Source organism: Nerophis ophidion, linkage group LG13 (assembly GCF_033978795.1).
Source record: "Nerophis ophidion isolate RoL-2023_Sa linkage group LG13, RoL_Noph_v1.0, whole genome shotgun sequence".
In the NCBI taxonomy this organism is placed as follows: Eukaryota; Metazoa; Chordata; class Actinopteri; order Syngnathiformes; family Syngnathidae; genus Nerophis; species Nerophis ophidion.
Window position 1 is genome coordinate 46,767,128 of NC_084623.1, and position 17,076 is coordinate 46,784,203.

At 37.5% G+C, this 17,076-nt stretch overlaps 2 protein-coding genes across 2 annotated transcripts in view; one reads left to right on the forward strand and one right to left on the reverse strand.

The window, feature by feature from the left end:
• Positions 1–2,301, reverse strand: part of LOC133564630 (protein yippee-like 2) — a 42,745-nt gene extending 40,444 nt beyond the window's left edge. Inside the window, exon 1 of the mRNA XM_061919076.1 lies at positions 2,156–2,301. The gene's annotated coding sequence lies outside the window, so the exon portion shown is untranslated. The remainder of the gene's footprint in view (positions 1–2,155) is intronic.
• Positions 2,302–9,298: 6,997 nt separating this feature from the next.
• On the forward strand, positions 9,299–13,913 carry LOC133564626 (gastrula zinc finger protein XlCGF8.2DB-like). Its single transcript, XM_061919071.1, has 2 exons — positions 9,299–9,783; positions 12,489–13,913. Exon 2 carries the CDS (start codon positions 12,539–12,541, stop codon positions 13,688–13,690), a length of 1,152 nt encoding a protein of 383 aa, XP_061775055.1. The 5' UTR covers positions 9,299–9,783; positions 12,489–12,538; the 3' UTR covers positions 13,691–13,913.
• Positions 13,914–17,076: the final 3,163 nt, after the last annotated feature.

Here is a 17,076-nt window from a genome sequence, read left to right on the forward strand (position 1 = left end):
TCTCTCAGAGACACTGGCGTTCACCGCAGCCATCCCACTTTCAGGTATGACTTTATAATCTCACTAAAATGCTATTACCCCACAATAAGCAGATAAGGGATTTTCCAGAATTATCCTAGTAAATGTGTCTAATTACATCTGAAACGCTCCCACTGCCGCTTTTTTTTTTTTGTGCTTCACTCTAACTTTCCTCATCCACAAATCTTTCATCCTCGCTCAAATTAAAGGTAAAATCGTCGCTTTCTCGGTCCCTATTGCTCTTACTGCTGGTGGCTCACATTATAAACAATGTGAGGATGTGAGGAGCCTTCACACCGATGACGTCACGCGCACATCGTCTGCTACTTCCGGTAAAGGCGAGGCTTTTTTATTAGCGACCAAAAGTTGCGAACTTTATCGTCGATGTTCTCTACTAAATATTTTCAGCAAAAATATGGCAATATCGCGAAATGATCAAGAATGACACACAGAATGGACCTGCTATCCCCGTTTGAATAAGAAAATCTCATTTCAGTAGGCCTTTAACGCCAAAACTTGCACAAGATCAATAACACATAAAATTGTGAATTGGGGAGCCGCAAGGTGAGGGCATGCATTGTGTGTGTGTGTGTGTGTGTGTGCGCGTGTGTGTGTGTGTTGTCTACTGTATGAATCAGGTCACAGGCAGTGGCACACTTTATCTGGGCCAGAACTTCAGCCACCACACAGAGCCCAGATGGCAGGGATGCCTGAGCTCAGCAATCCCACGCACACACACACACGCACGCACACGCACACACACACCGTCCGACTGACAGGTTTGAGCATCTGCAGTGACCTGTCCTCATGAGTGGTGACGTGAGAGGGTTATAGGATAACCCTGGATCGATCACTAATGTTGTGTCGTTTGCGACGGCCATGCGCATGCACGTGGACCATGTTGCACGCGCTCAGGAGAGACGCAATATAAACAACAGACAATAATAAAGTGTATGTATCATGCATATATATCAGAGGTGTCCAAACTTTTTCCACTGAGGGCCGCACACTGAAAAAATCAAAGCAAGCGGGGGCCATTTTCATATTATTCATTTTAAAAACCAATACAATATATGTATAAAAAAATATACATTTAGGCCTCCACTCAGTTATGATTTGGGGACCCCAAAGGGTTTTGGTAAAAAAAAAAAGTGTCATTATTCAGTATTACTCACGTTTTAAATCTCTAGATCAACATTAGGAAAAAAAAAGATAGAAAAAACACAAAATATGCAATATTTTCACCCAATAAATTTTTAGGTGGAATATTTGAGATTATATAATAATTGGAGACTAAATTTTGGATTTTGATTCCTTATTATTTTTTGAGCTATGACACGTAAAAACAAATCAGACTAAAATAATTGGGGATCAAAAAGTGTCCTACTCATTAAAGTGTTAAAAAAATTATACATTTTTTTACTGTTTACTTTTAGCACAATAATCTTGAAATCAACTTCAGATATGTCCGTCAATTTTAAGTTTTATTGTTGTTTTATGGTTTTTTTTGTTTGTTTTAGGCCCTTCTTTAAAGAAAAACAGATCAGTTTTTTTATATGACAAAATATGCAACATTTTTCCCCCAAAAAATATTTCAAAGTGGAATATTTAATGTGACGTAACCGGAGCCTTGGATAGCTCAATAATTCAAAATGACATTGATTTTGATTCGTTATTATTTTTTAAGGAAAGAAACAGCCTGCATGGCGGCTTTTGTGTTATAAGAGTAAGCATTGCAACAATTTCTTGTTACATTTCACCTGTTTGCTCTTTTATACCACTTTTCATGTTTTGAATTTTTTTCCAATTGTATTCTTAAAATGTGCCGTGGGGACGTTAAAAAATGACCCGTGGGCCGCAAATGGCCCGCGGGCCGCACTTTGGTTAACCCTCATATATATATATATATATATATATATATATATATATATATATATATATATATATATATGTGTGCCATCCAATCCTCGGTTTTAACAAGCCAGTCTAAAATACCATCAAGTGTGGCGCAAAACACGTATATGTTACTTTTTAGGGAGTCACTAAACAAACGTCATTGAAATACTGGAGATATTGTTGGACTAAAAGAACCAACGCAGCAAAGTAACGCCAACAACAACACAGTGAATAGTTGTACCTTTGAGGGGGAGAAAAGGGCACCTCCGCGTTGCCTTAAAAAAATGTCGCACCTCCTCCTTTTCCTTATGACAGTGCCAATCCTAAAATCTGCGTGAAGCTCCGGTCGGAACAAAGGTCTTGTCGTCTTTGTGTGCCTTGTCTCCGAGTCTTCTGGGCCCTGGTAATAAGTCGTGCACAGACGCAATGTTTTGACGCGCAACGATGCCCAGCACGGTTTGCAGGGGAGGAGGGTAAAGAGTACGGACACGACCAGCCGGAGCGAGATAGTTGCCTCCCTTGTACTTCCGGCATCGTTTCCTGGTTAGCGCGGTTCTACGTCCAGACTGTACGTCACATTATCCGTTCATGTCTTTCCTATCTAGTATACATTATTAAACACGGCTCCAATGTTATGATACACATGAATTATCATTCGACGTGTACTTAAATTGTGCTGCTTGTGAACATAAGGACGTAAACACAATTGCTCGCGCATGCGCACAGCTTCACGAATATTCTTGATAGTTTAAATCAGGGGTCACCAACGAGGCATCAGGTAGCCCGTAAGGACCAGATGAGTAGCCAGGTGGCCTGTTCTAAAAAATAGCTCAAATAGCAGCACTTACCAGTGAGCTGCCTCTATTTTTTTTTAAATGTTATGTATTTACTAGCAAGCTGGTCTCGCTTTACTCGACATTTTTAGTTCTAAAAGAGACAAAACTCAAATAGAATTTGAAAATCCAAGAAAATATTTTAAAGAGTTGGTCTTCACTTGTTTAAATAAATTCATCAATTTTTTTTTTTACTTTGCTTCCTATAACTTTAAGAATGACAATTTTACAGAAAAAATACAATCTTAAAAATGATTTTAGGATTTTTAAACACATATACCTTTTTACCTTTTAAATTCATTCCTCTTCTTTCCTGACAATTTAAATCAATGTTCAATTTTTTTTTGTTTTATTATTATAAATAATAATAAATATATTTTAATTTAATTCTTCATTTTAGCTTCGGTTTTTTCGACGAAGAATATTTGTGAAATATTTCTTCAAACTTATTATGATTAAAATTCAAAAAAATATTCTGGCAAATCTAGAAAATCTGTAGAATCAAATTTTAAATCTTATTTCAAAGTGTTTTGAATTTCTTTTTTTTTTTAATTGTTCTGGAAAATCTAGAAGAAATAATGATTTGTCTTTGTTAGAACTATATCTTGGTCCAATTTGTTATATATTCTAACAAAGTGCAGATTGGATTATAACCTATTTAAAAGATGTCATCAAAATTCTAAAATTAATCTTAATCAGGAAAAATTTCTAATGATGTTCCATGAATTATTTTTTTTAATTTTTTCAAAAAGATTTGAATTAGCTAGTTTTTCTCTTCTTTTTTTTCGGTTGAATTTTGAATTTTAAAGAGTCGAAATTGAAGATAGACTATGTTTCAAAATTTTATCTTTTTTTTTTCGTGTTTTCTCCTTTTTAAACCGTTCAATTAAGTGTTTTTTCATCATTTATTTTCTACAAAAAAACTTCCTTAAAAGGAACAAAAATGTAAGACTGAATGACAGACAGAAATACCCATTATTGTATATAGATAGATTTATTTATTAAAAGTAAATTGAGTAAATTGGCTATTTCTGGCAATTTATTTAAGTGTGTATCAAACTGGTAGCCCTTCGTATTAATCAGTACCCAAGAAGTAGCTCTTGGTTTCAAAAAGGTTGGTGACGCTTGGTTTAAATAGTCTATGTCTTTCTCGTCCATTGAAAGCCATTACATCAACAGACTACGACATTTGACTAATTTTAACGCCCTACTCCTACTTGACAGGACACTACTGTGGTATTTAATACGAAGTTTAAAAAGTCAAAACTTTGTCAGTACCACATTCAGGGGACGAGTATCATTTATCTCCAGCCTGACTGTTTACTCTTCGGGACAAGGGCGGCTTGTGAAATGAGTGATAGAACAATTGGCCAATCATATAAATGATACAGCATAGCAACAATGCGCTCATTGGTTGATATTTCAGCAACAGTCCATTAACGAATACGATCAAGGACTGCACGTAGATGTTTATAAAAACAACAAAAACACAACATACTAGAAAAAAATAATACCTAAACGTCAACATCAGTGGTGTCCAACTTGTGGTCCGGGCATACTTTTCTTATTACAGTGTTGCAAAAAACAACAACAGTGAAAACGTAAGCAAAAAGAGCAAAAATAATCGGAATGTAATGATATAAAGCTGACATTTTAAAATAATAAAAAACAATATACTCAGTCACCTATAACACAATGGTTTGTCTTTAAATATATATATTTTGTTTTTAGCGTTTAAAAAAATAAAAATAAATAAATAAACATACAATCAGTATGCGGCCATTGGTCCCTAGGCGAAAAAGGTTTGGACACCCATGATATAAAATATTAGAAGCTCTGAAAATAAATATGATAATAAAATAATGAATAAAATAAAATAAATGTATACTGAAATAAAATTAAAATAAAAAATCAAAATAAATAAATAATACAAAAATATGAATTCATCGATTAGAAAAAAACACCGTCAGATGTGTAACTGAACATTGATATTTTCGTACAGGCAGAATTTTTGACACACTAGGTCAGTGGTTCTCAACCTTTTTTTCAGTGATGTACCCCCTGTGAACATTTTTTTAATTCAAGTACCCCCTAATCAAGGCAAAACATTTTTGGTTGAAAAAAAATAGATAAAGAAGTAAAATACAGCACTATGTCATCAGTTTCTGATTTATTAAATTGTATAACAGTGCAAACTATTGCTTATTTGTAGTGTTCTTTCTTGAACTATTTGGAAAAAAAGATATAAAACAGCTAAAAACTTGTTGAAAAATAAACAAGTGATTCAATTATAAATAAAGATTTCTACACATAGAAGTAATCATCCACTTAAAGTGCCCTTTTTGGAGATTGGAATAGAGATCCATCTGGATTCATGAACTTAATTCTAAACATTTATTCACAAAAAAATAAATCTTTAACATCAACATCTATGTAACATGTCCACAAAAAATCTAGCTGTCAACACTGAATATTGCATTGTTGTTGTTTTTTTCCACAGTTTATGAACTTACATTCATATTTTGTTGAAGTACAAACGTATTATTCAATAAATATATTTATAAAGTATTTTTGAATTGTTGCTATTTTTAGAATATTTAAAAAAAAATCTCAAGTACCCCCTGGCATACCTTCAAGTACCCCCAGGGGTACGCGTACCCCTATTTGAGAACCACTGCACTAGGTTATGCAATTACCCAATCCTGATATGATTTCAGTTATTTGTATTGTATTCCTACATAGCAAACAAGAGTAAAAAAAAAAACGAAAAAAGAGCAAAAAAATAAATAATTTAAATGAGAAAAAGTTAACATTTTCTAATTAATAATAATGATGTACTTATTCAACACAAAGCTGACATAAAGTTTGGGCTTTAAATATATATTATAACTGTTTTTAGGATTTTTCCTATATACATAAACATATCAAAATGGAGCCTGCATACTTTGACTTTTCAGTATGTGACCATTGGTGGAAAAAGTTTGGACATCCTGGTTTATACAACTATACACCGAGCATTGTTTTTACAAGCATATTTGCTTTCAGCGCATGCCTACTGCACCTATCTAACTCATTGTCGCCATCTCGTGGCGAGTTTCTGTCGTTTCTGAAAGACAAAGTGAGCTTTGTTTTATTTCATTTTACTGCAAGTTAAAAACAAAATGTGATTTTTTTTTCAGGAATATATCAACATGTTTTTTTTTTATTTCCACAGTATAATTGGCTAGTGCACAAGCATGCAAAAAGAACATGAAATACAACGGATTGCAAATTGTTGTAAGATCTGTAATACTTGTAAATCTAAACACTTTCTTGCAAACATTTTGTGGTTGAAGGTACTAAATCAACATTGATTCAACGCAAACCAATTGACGTCAGAGTGAATCGCCTTGTTAACGGAACATTTCTGCTTTTATTATCCATGAAATATATATATTTTTTTGCATAAACTCAACACCCTTATTGATTATATCACCGCTTATTGTTACTCACTTTACAGTCACTAAGACAGACAAGAACACGCATCAAATTTAAAAATAGCTCATAAATAAATACCATCCATCCATCCATTTCTACCGCTTATTCCCTTTGGGGTCGCGGGGGTGCGCTGGTGCCTGTCTCAGCTAAAATTAGGCGGAAGGCGGCGTACACCCTGGACAAGTCGCCATCTCATCGTAGTAAAAAAAATACCCCTTTCATTAAATTTGGTTTTATAGCAATGTCACCTTTCTCGTCATGGCAGACAGGGTTTTGTTCTGCAGGTACTGAGCCTGTTAAGACAACTATTCTATCAGTGCACACTACTTAGATACCAATTTTCAAAAGGGGAACAAATAATGCAATGGCAAAACTCCTATTTACAACTGCTCCTGCTGGTGCTTATTTGAGGAGAAATGATTTTGCAAACTTGTGAACAAATAATGTTACATTTGACTAAAACAATTTAGCTTTAAAAAAAAAAAGTGATATCAATGGGTGAATTGATTCAAATATTTGCAAATAAATAATGTTTTGCTCACTTTTATGTTTACCTTTTTAAAGCTCCAACAATGTGTGCTATAAATGTGGTGGAAACAGTTACTTAGGCTTGGGAATGCCGTTTTGATCCAAGAAGTGTTTCAGCTTGGTGGGAAAACCTGTCATAAACCCTGCACATGCCCTCTGGAAATTGACATTACCGTTGAGCACCCAAATATACACTTAGAAGGTAAAACAATACACTAATAGTATTTCTAAATACAGTACATGTGCTATTATGTCCAACAAAGAGCAAAAGAGAATAAACAATGCATGAAAGTCTTTGGGAAAACAAAGTGATAACTTTTTACCTATATTCCTCTGGCAGTGAGATGTTGGAGGAGAGCTTTCCTCATCAATAAGCTGTTTGGAGAAAAAATTTGATTAGCAAGAATAATAATTCGCTGCAAAGACAGGCAGATTCCTGGGGCACAATTTGTTGGAGGGGGTGCTAATTGCCGAATCTATGTATAAAAAATAGATTATAAAAAATACATAAATAAAAATTAATGTATAATGAAACACTCTGTATATTTATTAGGGAAGATTACATTAAAATAAATAACAGTAAAACCTCAATACTTTATTTAAATTTTTTTAGATCCAGTTGAGTATTTACTATATTTGTAATAGATTGTGGTCAGGGGCAAACCTACCATTAGGTAAACACAGACAGTTTTTCTGGGGCCCACAAAAGTCTCATAAAAACCATAATAAAGTTACATTACATTTAAAACACTTACTCATTTATTTTTGCCTTGATTTGTCATCTGAAAAATACATCAAAATGCTCAATCAATCACGATTGTTCCGACAGCTCCCCCTCCCTCCTCGCGTTGCTGCGCGTGTGCAGACCTGATTGCAGAAGACGTTCCTTCCTCGTGCGGTTTTGAGAGTTTCATATCAAAATAAAGCACAGAACAGGAGATGGCCACTATAAAACTTTTTTTTAATCAAAACCACTCAAGGTGTTTGGCAAATTACCCATGCCTGAAATCATTATAGTTACTCATTGGTTTACAAAAAAAATAATTGAATTAATGATTTAATTTAATTTTAATAAATGTAATTAATGTAATAATTTTAGTTGATGTGTTACTTACTGTAAAAAAAACAACAACAACAAAAAAAACCCCTCAAATATCTAGCATATGCATTGAGATGTTTCATGAGAGCAGAGTGTGTATGTACCTTTAAAAGGTACCAAGCGCCTGTGGCCAAGTGCCGTGTGACGTCAGCGACAGCGTGTTCGTTTAATCTCTAATAAAGCTCACCAAGTCGTTGTCAATTTTCAGATTCACCATCTCTGATTTTTTTTTTTAAGTGTGATTATTTGAAGCAAATAAATATAATTTCCTCGTGGCCACAAGCAGGGAAAGGGAGACATCCTGCTTCCTCTGGTTCTGGCTCCTTCTTCCCAGGGAGTGATACTGTATGTTCTTTTCCAGGGGTTGGGGGGGGTGGTTGGTTTGTCTTTGTCCCCTCTGACTCCGGTTTCCAGGGTTACTGTTCCTGTGCAGGCTTATCTGGACGATGATTTCCGCTCGCAAATACCTCGCATTGTCATATCAGGGCTCTATTGTGTGTCCCTTTATAAACTAACCATTTGAAATAACACCTAATGATATGCAACCTCTTCTAGTGGATGTATTACAATCTTTGCAGGCTGGGTAACGTTTGCTGTGGTCTGGAACAACATAGCACACGAACAAATATCAGAAATGCAGCCAATATTATATAGAGGTAATGCGTCATGAGGCATGCAAATATAAATTAAATACACAGAGGACACAACTAAAAGAAAGTAAATGAGCTCAAATATAACTACAAACGAGGCATAATGATGCAATATGTACATACAGCTATCCAAATAGCCTGTTAGCATCGATTAGCTTGCAGTCATGCACTGACCTAATATGCCGGATGAGTACCCCACACAAGTCAATAACATCAACAAAGCTCACCTTTTTACATTCACGCACAGCATAAAATGTTTGGTAGACAAAATTAGACAAAGAAGGAGTGGCATAAAACACGTCTTACGGCGGCAGCATCGGAGAAAGTTATACATGTAAACAAACTGTTCTGTCACAGTCCACACAACTACGGTGAGTTCAAGGACAGACGAAATTAGTAAATCAAAACGACGCTGAACAAATACTGTAATTATCCATCCGTCCATTTTCTACCTCTTATTCCCTTTGGGGTGGCGGGGGGCGCTGGTGCCTATCTCAGCTACAATCAGGCGGAAGGCGGGGTACACTCTGGACAAGTTGCCACCTCATCGCAGATATTAGTGAGGCATAAACACACATATTAAACAGTGGGCTTTCTAACAATTAGGAAGGTTTGTGTCATATTTATCCTCCTACAGAAACCATATTAAAACAAAAAATATATTTTTGAACACATTTTTTTCATTTTCATATTTTTTTCTTAAAAAGCTTATTAATTGTAAATTGTAATGTCGGGTATTTGCTTTTTGCAAAAAGAAAAGGTAAAAAAACCCCAAAAGTCAACAGGAAGTGACGTTAGCTGCACCTTCGCACATGCGCACTGTTCATGAAATTTGGCTCTGGTACCAATTGTCTCGTAAACGCCAACAAAGCAGTTTTGTCATTAAGTCTGCGTAAATTCCCTCATTTTTTACGTTTGTACCTATTCGTTTAAGGTGTGACAAACTAAACCTTATTTGTTCTTCGTGTCGGAATGAACTCGACTCTGTGAACTTTGAAGCCTCTGAGGCTAACTTATCCTGCTAGTTAGCTTAGCTTGCTAGCTGCTAACAAGGAGACCCGGAAGTTAGCAACATATGGCTAAGCAGACACAAGTGTGAGTGTAAAGTGTTGTGATTGTGTGAAAATGTGTAAAATAGGAATGCTGAGAGTGTTGGTGAATTAGAATTTAATGTTAGCAAGATAGTACAGCACGAGAAGGAACTTTCTGCAACAAAAGAGTCAACAACGTCAACTACTGGACGTTGTTTTCAAGAAGCATCAAGTTGTGTTACACAGAACAGGTTTGTTTACTTCTTACTCTCACATCTTTACTAACTTTGTCTCATCATTGACATGAAATAATATTTGGAATAACTGTACTGAGTGGAGAAGCATTGTCAAGTAAAAGTAAGATAGAATAGTTGGTAAACGAGTTATAATCTGCAAACAAAAATACAATACTTAAACTACATTGTTTCCCACAGAACTGCAATCTATTGATGGCAACAGTATGGTATTAAAGGAGAACTACATTTATCTTTTTTGCCTAGGGATACATGAATATGGCCAAAATAATAATCAGTAGGGGTGTGGGGGAAAAAACGATTTGAATTTGAATCGCGATTCCCACGTTGTGCGATTCAGAATCGATTCTTTTTTATTTTTATTTTCTATATCAATCCAACAAAACAATACACAGCAATACCTTAACAATGCAATCCGATTCAGAAACCAAACCTGACCCAGCAAGACTCAGAACTGCAATAAACAGAGCAATTGAGAGGAGACACAAACACGACACCGAACAAACCAAAAGTAGTGAAACAAAAATGAATATTATTAACAACAGTATCAATATTAGTTATAATTGCAGCATAGCAGTGATTAAAAATCCCTCATTGACATTATTATTAGACATTTATAAAAATTGAAAAAAAAAAGAACAATAGTGTCACAGTGGCTTACACTTGCATCGCATCTCATAAGCTTGACAACACACAGTGTCCAATGTTTTCACAAATATAAAATAAGTCATACTTTTGGTTCGTTTAATAGTTATAACAAATTTACATTATTGCAATCAGTTGATAAAACATTGTCCTTTACAATTATAAAAGCTTTTTACATAAATCTACTACTCTGCTTGTATGTCAGCAGACTGGGGTAGATCCTGCTGAAATCCTATGTATTGGATGAATAGAGAATCCTTTTAAATTGGGAAAAAAACGTTTTTGAATCGAAAATCGTGTTGAATTGAAAAACAAAACAAAAATATTTTTAATTGAATCGAATCGTGGTACACCCAAAGATTCGCAGCCCTAATAATCACGGTTATTTTTAACAATATTGGTATCACGGTTCAGGGCTGTACCCTGAGCTTTTTCACTAGTAGCGCATGTGCTACTAAATGAAAAAAAATGTGTAGCACATATATTTTTTGGAGCCCAGGAATAAACTAGGAGCAATATCCATCCATTTTGGGATGGCGTGGCACAGATGGTAGAGTCGCCGTGCCAGTAACCTGAGGGTTCCTGGATCGATCCCCACCTTCTACCAACCTCATCATGTCCGTTGTGTCCTTGGGCAAGACCAGGAAAAGGAAACCTATGGCTCTCGAGCCAGATGTGGCTCTTTTGATCACTGCATATGGCACTCAGATAAATCTTAGCTGACATTGCTTAACAGGATAAGCAATGAATAGTTTCACTGGTAATTGCAGTGTTGAAAATAATGTTCAAAATTTAAAACATTCCCATGCGTTTTAATCCAACCATCCGTTTTTTATCGCACCTGTTCAAGAAGTCACATTAATAGTAATAAGTATTTTATTTATTATTGGTTAGTTTCAGAATAACAATGTTATTAAAAAGAATAAGAGATTTATTATACTCTAAATATGTTGGTCTTACTTAAAACTGCAAACATTTAGTTATATTCGGTGTTTAAAATATTATATGGTTCTCAAGGAAAAACATTTTAAAATATTTGGTTCCCGACCCCTGGGCCAGACACTTCACCCTTGCTCCTGATGGGTCATGGTTAGGGCCATGCATGGCAGCTCCCGCCATCAGTGTGCGAATGTGTGTGTGAATGGGTGAATGTGGAAATAGTGTCAAAGCGCTTTGAGTACCTTGAAGGTAGAAAAGGGCAATACAAGTATAACCCATTTACCGTTTTCTACCGCTTGGCCCTTTCGGGGTCGCGGGGGGGTGCTGGAGTCTATCTCAGCTGCATTCAGGCGGTAGGCGGTTTACACCCAGGACAAGTCGCCACCTCATCACAGGGCCAACACAGATAGATGGACTACATTCACACTCAATGTCTTATTTATTACAATTTCATTATTAAGACTCAAACAACGTACACATAAACACAGCCCGATTGATAACATTAATGTAGAGCTGGGCAGATCCCGATATAGTTTGGCCCATAAACTAACCCATACATGAAAATATCTCACCATGCCTCGATTTAAAATTTTCGTCACTTTCCCAAATACACCAAAAACTGGTACCAACAATTAGAAAAAGTAGGTCTCGCATAATAGGATCACAACTTTAGAGGTGTTTTGAGATAAGAAAAAAGAAAAGGCCTTGGAAAATAATATAAAAAAAGTCAAAAATAATTCCCAATTTTCTATAAAAAAACATTTTGCTATGCACGCTTTATTAGCTAACACAATCACAAAAGAGAACATTTTAAAATAAAGTCCCCTGGTTTGACAGGACTAGTTTAAGTCTCAGCAGCAACATGAAAATAATTGACTATTAACATTGGGGGGGTGGTCACCCACATCTGCGGTCCTCTCCAAGGTTTCTCATAGTCATTCACATTGACATCCCACTGGGTTGTGAGTTTTTACTTGCCCTTTTGTCGGCCCTGAACCCAGGATGTCGTTTGTGCAGCCCTTTGAGACACTTGTGATTTAGGGCTATATAAATATACATTGATTGATTGATTGATGTGACTTTTCTAAAGCATGTGTTTATCTTCTTGTGTCCTGCAGACGTGTGTGAGAAACATCTTCTCCTTAAGCGGCAGGAGTGGACCCCCAGGATGGAGCAGGAGAAACCAAAGCCCCCCCATATTAAAAAGGAAGTTGAGAAGCTACAGCCCACCCACGTTAAAGAGGAAAATAAGGAAATACAGCCCCCCCACATAAAAAAGGAAATTAATGAGCTACAGACCCCACACATTAAAGAGGAAGAAGAGCCAAAGCCCACCCACATTAACGAGGAAGAGGTGGAGCTACAGACCCCACACGTTAAAGAGGAAGAAGAAGAACACAGAATCAGTCAGAATGGAGAGGAACTTGAAGGACTGGAGGAGGTTGATGTCCCCAAGTTGCCATTGACTGGTGTCATTGTGAAGAGTGACGATGATGAGGTCAAAGGTGAAAGTGAGGAGAAGAGAGAGGTGGAGCCTCCAAGCAGCAGCTCAACTCAACACATGGCAACAGAAGCTGATGGAGACCACTGTGGAGGATCACAGGCAGACAAGCTCTTAGCTCCACTATCAGATAGTGATGCCATGCCATCACACTCTTCTGACACTGATGAGGAAGACTCTGAAGCTGATACAACATGTGACACTGACAACACACACTTTGAATGTTCTCACTGTGGCAAAACATTTAATCACCGTCGTAATCTGAAACCACACATGAGAATACACACTGGTGAGAAACCATTTTCCTGTTCAAGGTGTGGCAAAAGTTTTAGACAAAATGGTGATTTGAAAACACACATGAGGACACACACTGGCGAAAAACCTTTTTCCTGTTCAATCTGTGGTAAAGGTTTTACACGAAATAGTTTTTTGATTACACACACGAGAACACACACTGGTGAAAAATATTTCATTTGTTCGATCTGCGGTAAAGGGTTTGTACGAAATGATACGTTGAAATTACACATGAGGATACACACTGGTGAAAAAACTTTTATCTGTTCAAACTGTGGTAAAAGTTTTACACAAAATCATCATTTGAAAAAACACATGACGACACACACTGGTGAAAAAAAATTAATGTGTTCAAACTGTGGTAAAGGTTTTGTACAAAATAGCGATTTGAAAAGACACATGAGAACACACACTGGAGAAAAACGCTTTGTCTGTACAAGTTGCGGTAAAGGTTTTGCACAAAATACTCATTTGAAAAGACACATGCGAACACACACTGAAGAAAAACTTTTTGTCTGTACGTAGTGTTTTGAAAGAACACTTGCCAATACAGTCTGCTAAGTCTGTGCTGAAGGTTTTGTACGAAAAGATAGTTGAAATTACACATGAGATCACACGCTTATGAGAAAATGCATTCTTAAAAGTACCAGTGTAAGAAACACAAGTGAAACCCTCAGCAGCAAATGACGCTGCAGGGTTTTAAATAAATTGTCAAAATGTTGTTAACTGACTTTTTGACAACACCACATATTTGAGTTGTGAAGCTTTTTTCATACATTTAAAGCCCTGATGAACCACCTCCCTTATCAAGCACACACGCACAAACACATGGCTAAAGAAAAGGAGCCAGGTGAAAAAATACTATCACGAGCCCTCTGCACCAGGAGGTCTTTAGCTCATAGCCACTAGAATGCTGACAGTCATGGCCCATATAATCCCTTTTGCAGAGGGCACTTTCTGGGGGACGCTGTAATGTAAAAATAAAATGGGTACAAATAGTAAGAAATATGAGTAAGAATGCGAATCAGAATCAGAATACCTTTATTGTCATTGTATGGAAACAACAAAATTGGACAGCAATCCAGCTCAGTGCTTTTAAAACAACTCATATAAAATAGTCTTAAGACAAAAAACAATAATAAAAAAAAATTCTCTTTCAGAGGTAAGCAAGTTAATAAAGTGGTGAATGTTCAGGTACGTGCAGAGTTTAGAGCAGTGGTTCTCAAATGGGGGTACAAAAAAAAAAGTACAAGTGATTTCAATAAAATTCTTGAATACTATGTGGAACCCTACTTACCCAGTGGCGCACGCACCTCTCAACCTGACTACCCTGTTTAAAGGGTTATTCTCGTTGCGTTGAGGACAAGACTTAGTCAGGGTGGAGGGAGACTCACCCAGGTATTCACGGCCTACTGTGTCGAGGCTGTCCCCCTACATTCAGTACAAGTGAACAGTGTAACCCAGTTAGTATCGAACAAGGAGCTAAACCCTTTATAGCTTACTGTTGTTGCTCTTGGTATGAACCTGGGATGACTTACTTATCTTACGAGCAGTAGGACCTGTTAAAAAACACTGGAATAACCCAAGAGGAGTTTACTGGAACGATACTGCATATTGTTTTATGGATTGGTTCACTTGAGTGGATATGCGAGACGCATACTTCCACATTCCTGTAAACTGGGACCACAGGAAGTACAGTGGGGCAAAAAAGTATTTAGTCAGCCACCAATTGTGCAAGTTCTCCCACTTAAAATGATGACAGAGGTCTGTAATTTTCATCATAGGTACATTTCAACTGTGAGAGACAGAATGTGAAAAAAAAAACAGGAATTCACATTGTAGGATTTTTGAATAATTTATTTGTAAATTATGGTGGGAAATAAGTATTTGGTCAACCATTCAAAGCTCTCACTGATGGAAGGAGGTTTTGGCTGAAAATCTCACGATACATGGCCCCATTCATTCTTTCCTTAACACGGATCAATCGTCCTGTCCCCTTAGCAGAAAAACAGCCCCAAAGCATGATGTTTCCAATCCTATGCTTCACAGTAGGTCTGGTGTTCTTGGGATGCAACTCAGTATTCTTTTTCCTCCAAACACGACAAGTTGAGTTTATACCAAAATGGATACATGGATGATACAGCAGAGGATTGGGAGAATGTCATGTGGTCAGATGAAACCAAAATAGAACTTTTTGGTATGAACTCAACTCGTCGTGTTTGGAGGAAGAAGAATACCGAGTTGTATTCCAAGAACACCATACCTACTGTGAAGGTATGGCGTAGTGGGTAGAGTGGCCGTGCCAGAAACCTGAGGGTTGCAGGTTCGCTTCCCACCTATGGACATCAAAGTCGCTGCCGTTGTGTCCTTGGGCAGGACGCTTCACCCTTGCCCCCGGTGCCGCTCACACCGGTGAATGAATGATTGGTGGTGGTCGGAGGGGCCGTAGGCGCAAACTGGCAGCCACGCTTCCGTCAGTCTACCCCAGGGCAGCTGTGGCTACAGATGTAGCTTACCACCCGCAGGTGTGAATGAATGATGGGTTCCCACTTCTCTGTGAGCGCTTTGAGTATATAACAATAGAAAAGCGCAATATAAATCTAATCCATTATTATTATTATTATAACTTTATAGTGAAGTCTGGCTGTTGGGCCCTCATGACAGAAGCGTGGTGTTTATGATTTTCCTCCCAGCAATTGCACTGTGGACCACGGCCTTTGGACTCAAGGAAGGAGTTCCACCGGGCTTAGTGTGCTTAAGGGCGACCGTCATTAAGGACACCTCAGAAGCAGGCCGAGGGGCTCTATGGGAGCGGTATCTGGCCTGGGGCCGGTGGGGTCCTTTTTGGAGGGGGTGATGTGTATTTCTGGTCTTGTCATCCTCGTCCAGACGGAAGGGTGACACGGCAGTGCGGCTGGATCAAAAGATACGTCGGAGACGCTTTACTGAACCAAAAGTTGCTTTATTACAAGTGAGCGTCATTATACAGGACTGCAGTTCCTGGAGGAGGTCAAGTCAAAAAATGTCTCTCCTAAATTGGAGAAGACAAACCATCAGTTTCTATATTCCTCCTTTCTGTCTGTGGGTGTGTGCTAATTCAGGACAGCACACCCTGACCATAAAAAGAGATGATTGTGTGTAAGTGTCTCGAAAACAACTGCTTTAATGTAGTGAGAAAGAATTTGCCATCCATCCCATGTGGGTGCTCGGCATTGTCCGTAGGTCAGTGGTCCCCAACCACCGGGCCGCAGAAGAATAAAAAAAAAATAAAAGAATAAAATAATTTTTATTTTTTAGTAAATCAACATAAAAAACGCAATATACACTTACAAAATAGTGCACAAACCACAAAAAAACGTCCCTTTTTCATGACAAAGAACAAAAGAAAAAAAAGGAGATAGGCTCCAGCGCCCCCCGCGACCTTGAAGGGAATAAGCGGTAGAAAATGGATGGATGGATGGATATTTTGTTCTGCGTTCTATCTGTGTACGCCCTGCGATGCGGTGGAGGCTTGTCCAGGGTGTGCCTCGCCTTCCGCCCGAATGCAGCTGAGATAGGCTCCAGCGACCCCAAAAGGGACAAGCGGTAGAAATGGATGGATGGATGGATGGATGGATGGATGGATGAAGGATTCTTTCAGTTTGTGCTATGGCTCCATCTTGTGGTCAATATTGCTTGCTGCAGGTGTTGCAGGTTGGATGTGTATTTCTCTTTATTTCGTTTCTTAAACAAAAAGTGCAAGTTCCGTTCTGTCCACTCGTCTTCGATTTCTTTTTTTCTTGTATGGTTTCTTGCAAAAGAGCCATCTTCATTTGTCTGCCCGACTTGAGTTGTGGAACAAGATTATTCTTTTTCGAAGGAATTCCTGACGGTGACGACAATAACGTGCCTTGCAGAATGACATATTTTCA

Excerpts from the sequence above, each read along its gene's own strand:
- LOC133564626 (XM_061919071.1), top strand. The coding sequence starts at position 12,539 with ATGGAGCAGGAGAAACCAAAGCCCCCCCATATTAAAAAGGAAGTTGAG.